Source organism: Dipodomys ordii, unplaced genomic scaffold, assembly GCF_000151885.1.
Source record: "Dipodomys ordii isolate 6190 unplaced genomic scaffold, Dord_2.0 Scaffold3, whole genome shotgun sequence".
Taxonomy (NCBI): domain Eukaryota; kingdom Metazoa; phylum Chordata; class Mammalia; order Rodentia; family Heteromyidae; genus Dipodomys; species Dipodomys ordii.
In genome coordinates, this window is record NW_012267219.1 from 763,890 (window position 1) to 767,813 (window position 3,924).

Below are 3,924 nucleotides of genomic sequence, written 5' to 3' on the forward strand. Positions count from 1 at the left end.
ACAAACATAAAATCAGCCTTATGAATACCTCCAAATACTTGGAGAAGAGATGGGAATAAAGGGAAGAAGTGGGAATATGGTAGAGGAGATGACTATGTTGAAAATGCACTGCGTACACTTACATTTCCCAATTATCAACACATGCTAATTGAAAAACAAAATTTTATATATTATACAATATAAAATATATATGTATACTATATATTTTATATGTCCATTTTATATGATGTACATATATAATATAAAACACATAGCATAATATGACATAAACATGCTATTTTATGTTATGCTATACTATATATATTATTGAGTCACAAAATAATACTATAATGTATATGTAAAATGTTGTAATATATGTTGCAATAGTTATTTTAACATACTATAATATTGTATATTTGAATTTTAGAATGATATGGATACTTGAATTTCTAATTCTCTCTTGAAATGACAACTATGAATTATTCAGCCTAACCTAGTGGTCTAATTAATAACATGCGTAAATGGAATATTTAAATGCATGTGACATTATTCCATAAGTTTTCTTGCTCAGTTAATTACCATTCCACCCACATATCTGGATTTTCAGTGCAGACTGAGTAGAAGTCAGGAGTCCATGATGAGAAATCACACCGTCACAACGTTCCTCCTCCTGGGGCTGACTGATGACCCACAACTAATGGTTGTTGTTTTCATCTTTCTGTGTCTCACCTACATATTGAGCATAATTGGAAACCTCATGATCATCTCTCTCACCATCGTGGATCCACAACTCAAAACTGCCATGTACTATTTCCTACAAAATTTCTCCTTCTTAGAAATCTCATTCACATCCGCTTGTATTCCCAGATACTTGTACAGCCTATCGACAGGGGACAACACAATCACCTATAACAGTTGCATCACTGAAATTTTTTTTACTGATCTTTTTGCTGTAACAGAATTCTTTCTGCTGGCCACCATGTCCTATGACCGCTATGTGGCCATCTGCAAACCCCTGCATTATGTGAGCATCATGAACAGCAGGGTCTGTAGGAGACTAGTCCTTTGTTGCTGGGCAGTTGGCTTGTTGATCATACTCCCACCATTTACCCTGGACCTAAAGCTGGAATTCTGTGACTCCAAAGTTATTAACCATTTTTTCTGTGATGTATACCCTCTCCTGAAAATCTCATGCTCAGAAACATGGCTCATAGAACAGATGGTCATAGTTTGTGCTGTGTTAACTTTTGTCATGACCCTATTATGTGTAGTTCTATCTTACATGTACATCATTAAGACCATTCTACAGTTCCCTTCTGCCAAACAAAGGAAAAAGGCCTTTTCCACCTGTTCTTCCCACATGATCGTGATTTCCATCACCTATGGCAGCTGCATCTTCATCTATGTGAAGCCTTCAGCCAAGGATTCAATGGCAATCAACAAGGGTGTGTCCATCCTTACCACCTCCATCGCTCCTATGCTGAACCCCTTCATTTACACCTTGAGAAACAAGCAGGTAAAACAGGCCTTCAATAACACACTCAAAAGAATTTCACTGTTTTTAAGGAAGCAAGGAACTTAACCAATGTAAAACAAAACTTTAGGTAAGTTTTGATCAAAAGAGCATGGCTTCCATGCATGTATCTCTGAATTTGTACCTCAGGCTTTTCTTAGTAATTTCAAAGTGACTCTAAAAGAAAACACAAAACACAAAGAAACAACAGAATGACTGTACATATCAAGGAAACCTGGCAAAAATCACTAATAACATGAAACAAAATCAATAAATACATCATGTATTTTGCTTTGGGTAATTATGCTTATAGGAAAATATTCTTAATACTAGACCCTACTTCAGGCATTGAGGACAGAATACAAAACCCATAAAATTCTAGTGCTTCATCCATCCCTGACATTTTATTTGTTTTAATTTTGTTGTAAAGGTGATGTAGAGAAAAGTTTACACTTACATAAGTCAGGTAACTAGCACATTTCCTTTTGATAGTGTCACCTTCACCTTCATTGTCTCCCAATTTTTCCCCTCCCAACTTCCTTCCCCCAACAAGTTGCAGAGTTCATTTCCAATATAGTCTACTATGTTTCACTCCTGAATTGATTCACCTTTTGTCCCACTGTTTCTGTGCTTCCCCTTCTTCTCCCCAAATCAGATAAACTTATATACAAGACAAAAGCTTCAGAAATCAAAAACAGTTATAGAAGGGAATAAACCAAAGAAAAAGGAAAGGAAAAAAAGAAGTGGGAACAGTACAATAAAAAATATTGCTTCCATTCCTTGGAGTTCATTTTGCTAAACATCATTTTATAAGATCATATACACATAACTATTGAGCCCTTGTGATCTTCTCCTAAAAATGTCCTTCTTTAGTGTCACTGTGTTAATGTTTAGACAAATGTTTCATTAGTCATGTCTAAGTGTAATGATTTGTCTTTTGCTATCCATTGGGTTTACTTATACATTTATAAGCACATTCTAATTATTACAAATGAGGAACACCATGTAGCCTATGTTTCTTTGGATCTAGTTTACTTTTCTCAATATAATTTTTTCCAAGTCTTTCCATTTCCTTACAAATCAGTCAATGTCATTCATTCTTATGGAAACATAAAATTCCATTGTGTATATATACCACATTTTCTTGATTCAGTCCTCTGCTGAGGGGCATCTGGGTCGATTCCATATCTTGACTATGATAAACAATGCTGCAATGAACATGGTTTTGCTAGTGGCTTTAGTGTAGCATGGTTTGTGGTCAACTGGATAGATGACCAGGAGTGAGATGCTGGGTCATACGGAGGCTCTTTGTCTAGTCTTTTTAGGAACCTCCATACTGCTTTCCAGAATGGTTGAACAAGTTTACATTCTCACCAACAGTGTTCCTTAGCATTTCCTTTTGGCCATATCCCTACCAAATTTATTATTGGTAGTTTTCTTGATAATGGTCATTCTAACTGGAGTGAAATGGAATCTGAATGTTGTTTAGATTTGCATTTCTTTTATGGCCAGAGATGTTGAACATCTCTTCATGTTTCTATTGGCCATTCTTATTTCTTCCTAAGCAAAGTCTCTTTTTAAGTCTTTAGACCATTTATTAATTGGATTGTTGTTTCTTTGAGGATTTGTTTTTGGGAGGTTTAATTTTCTGAGCTCTGAGTATATTTTACACATGAGGCCCTTTTTGGATACATTGCTACTAAAGACCTTCTCCCATTCTTGGGCTTTCTATTTGTCCTGCTAGCTATGTTCTTTGCCATGCAGAAACTCATCTGTTTGATGCAATCCCATTTATCCAATCTTTTTTGATTTGTTGTGATTCTGGATCTTTTGAAGTTTTAACCTGTGCCAAGGAGCTTTAGTGTTTCCCCTATCCCTTCCTGTAATATTTTCAGGGTCTCTGATCTTACATTGAGGTCTTTGATCCATTTGAAATTGATTCTAATGCAGGGTGATATATAAGGATCTAACTTCAGCTTTCTGAATGTGTATAGCCAATTCTGCCAACACTATTTGTTGGAGAGTCTGTCTTTTTCTATCTTGTGTTTTTTGCTCCTTTATTAAATATTGAGTGGTTTGGTTCTGTGGGTTCATTTCTAGGTCTTCTATTCTATTCCATTGGTCCTATACTTGTGCCAATACCAATCTATTTTTATTAGTACAGCTTTGTAATACAGTTTGAAGCTTCATATTGATATTCCTCCAGCACTGTTCTTCCTGGTAAGGATTGTTCTGCTATTATTCCATATGAATTTGGGTGTTGCTTCTTCTATATTGCTAAAGAATGTTGTTGGCACTTTGCTGGGTATTTCAATGAATTTGTAGATAGCTGTGGGCAGTATTTCCATTGTGATTATGTTAATCCTTTAATCCATAAACATGGGAGGTTTTTCCACTTTCTACACTCTGCTTTAATTTCCTTTTTCAGATTT

At 35.4% G+C, this 3,924-nt stretch overlaps 1 protein-coding gene across 1 annotated transcript; it reads left to right on the forward strand.

Annotated features, from left to right (window-relative positions):
• Nucleotides 1-616: 616 nt before the first annotated feature.
• Nucleotides 617-2,836, forward strand: LOC105988331 (olfactory receptor 6C2-like; the record flags this gene model as incomplete). The annotated part of the gene is made up of 2 exons (XM_013019922.1): nucleotides 617-1,528; nucleotides 2,822-2,836. Coding segments are annotated over exons 1-2 (927 nt in total), but the record flags the coding sequence as incomplete, so codon positions are not given.
• Nucleotides 2,837-3,924: the final 1,088 nt, after the last annotated feature.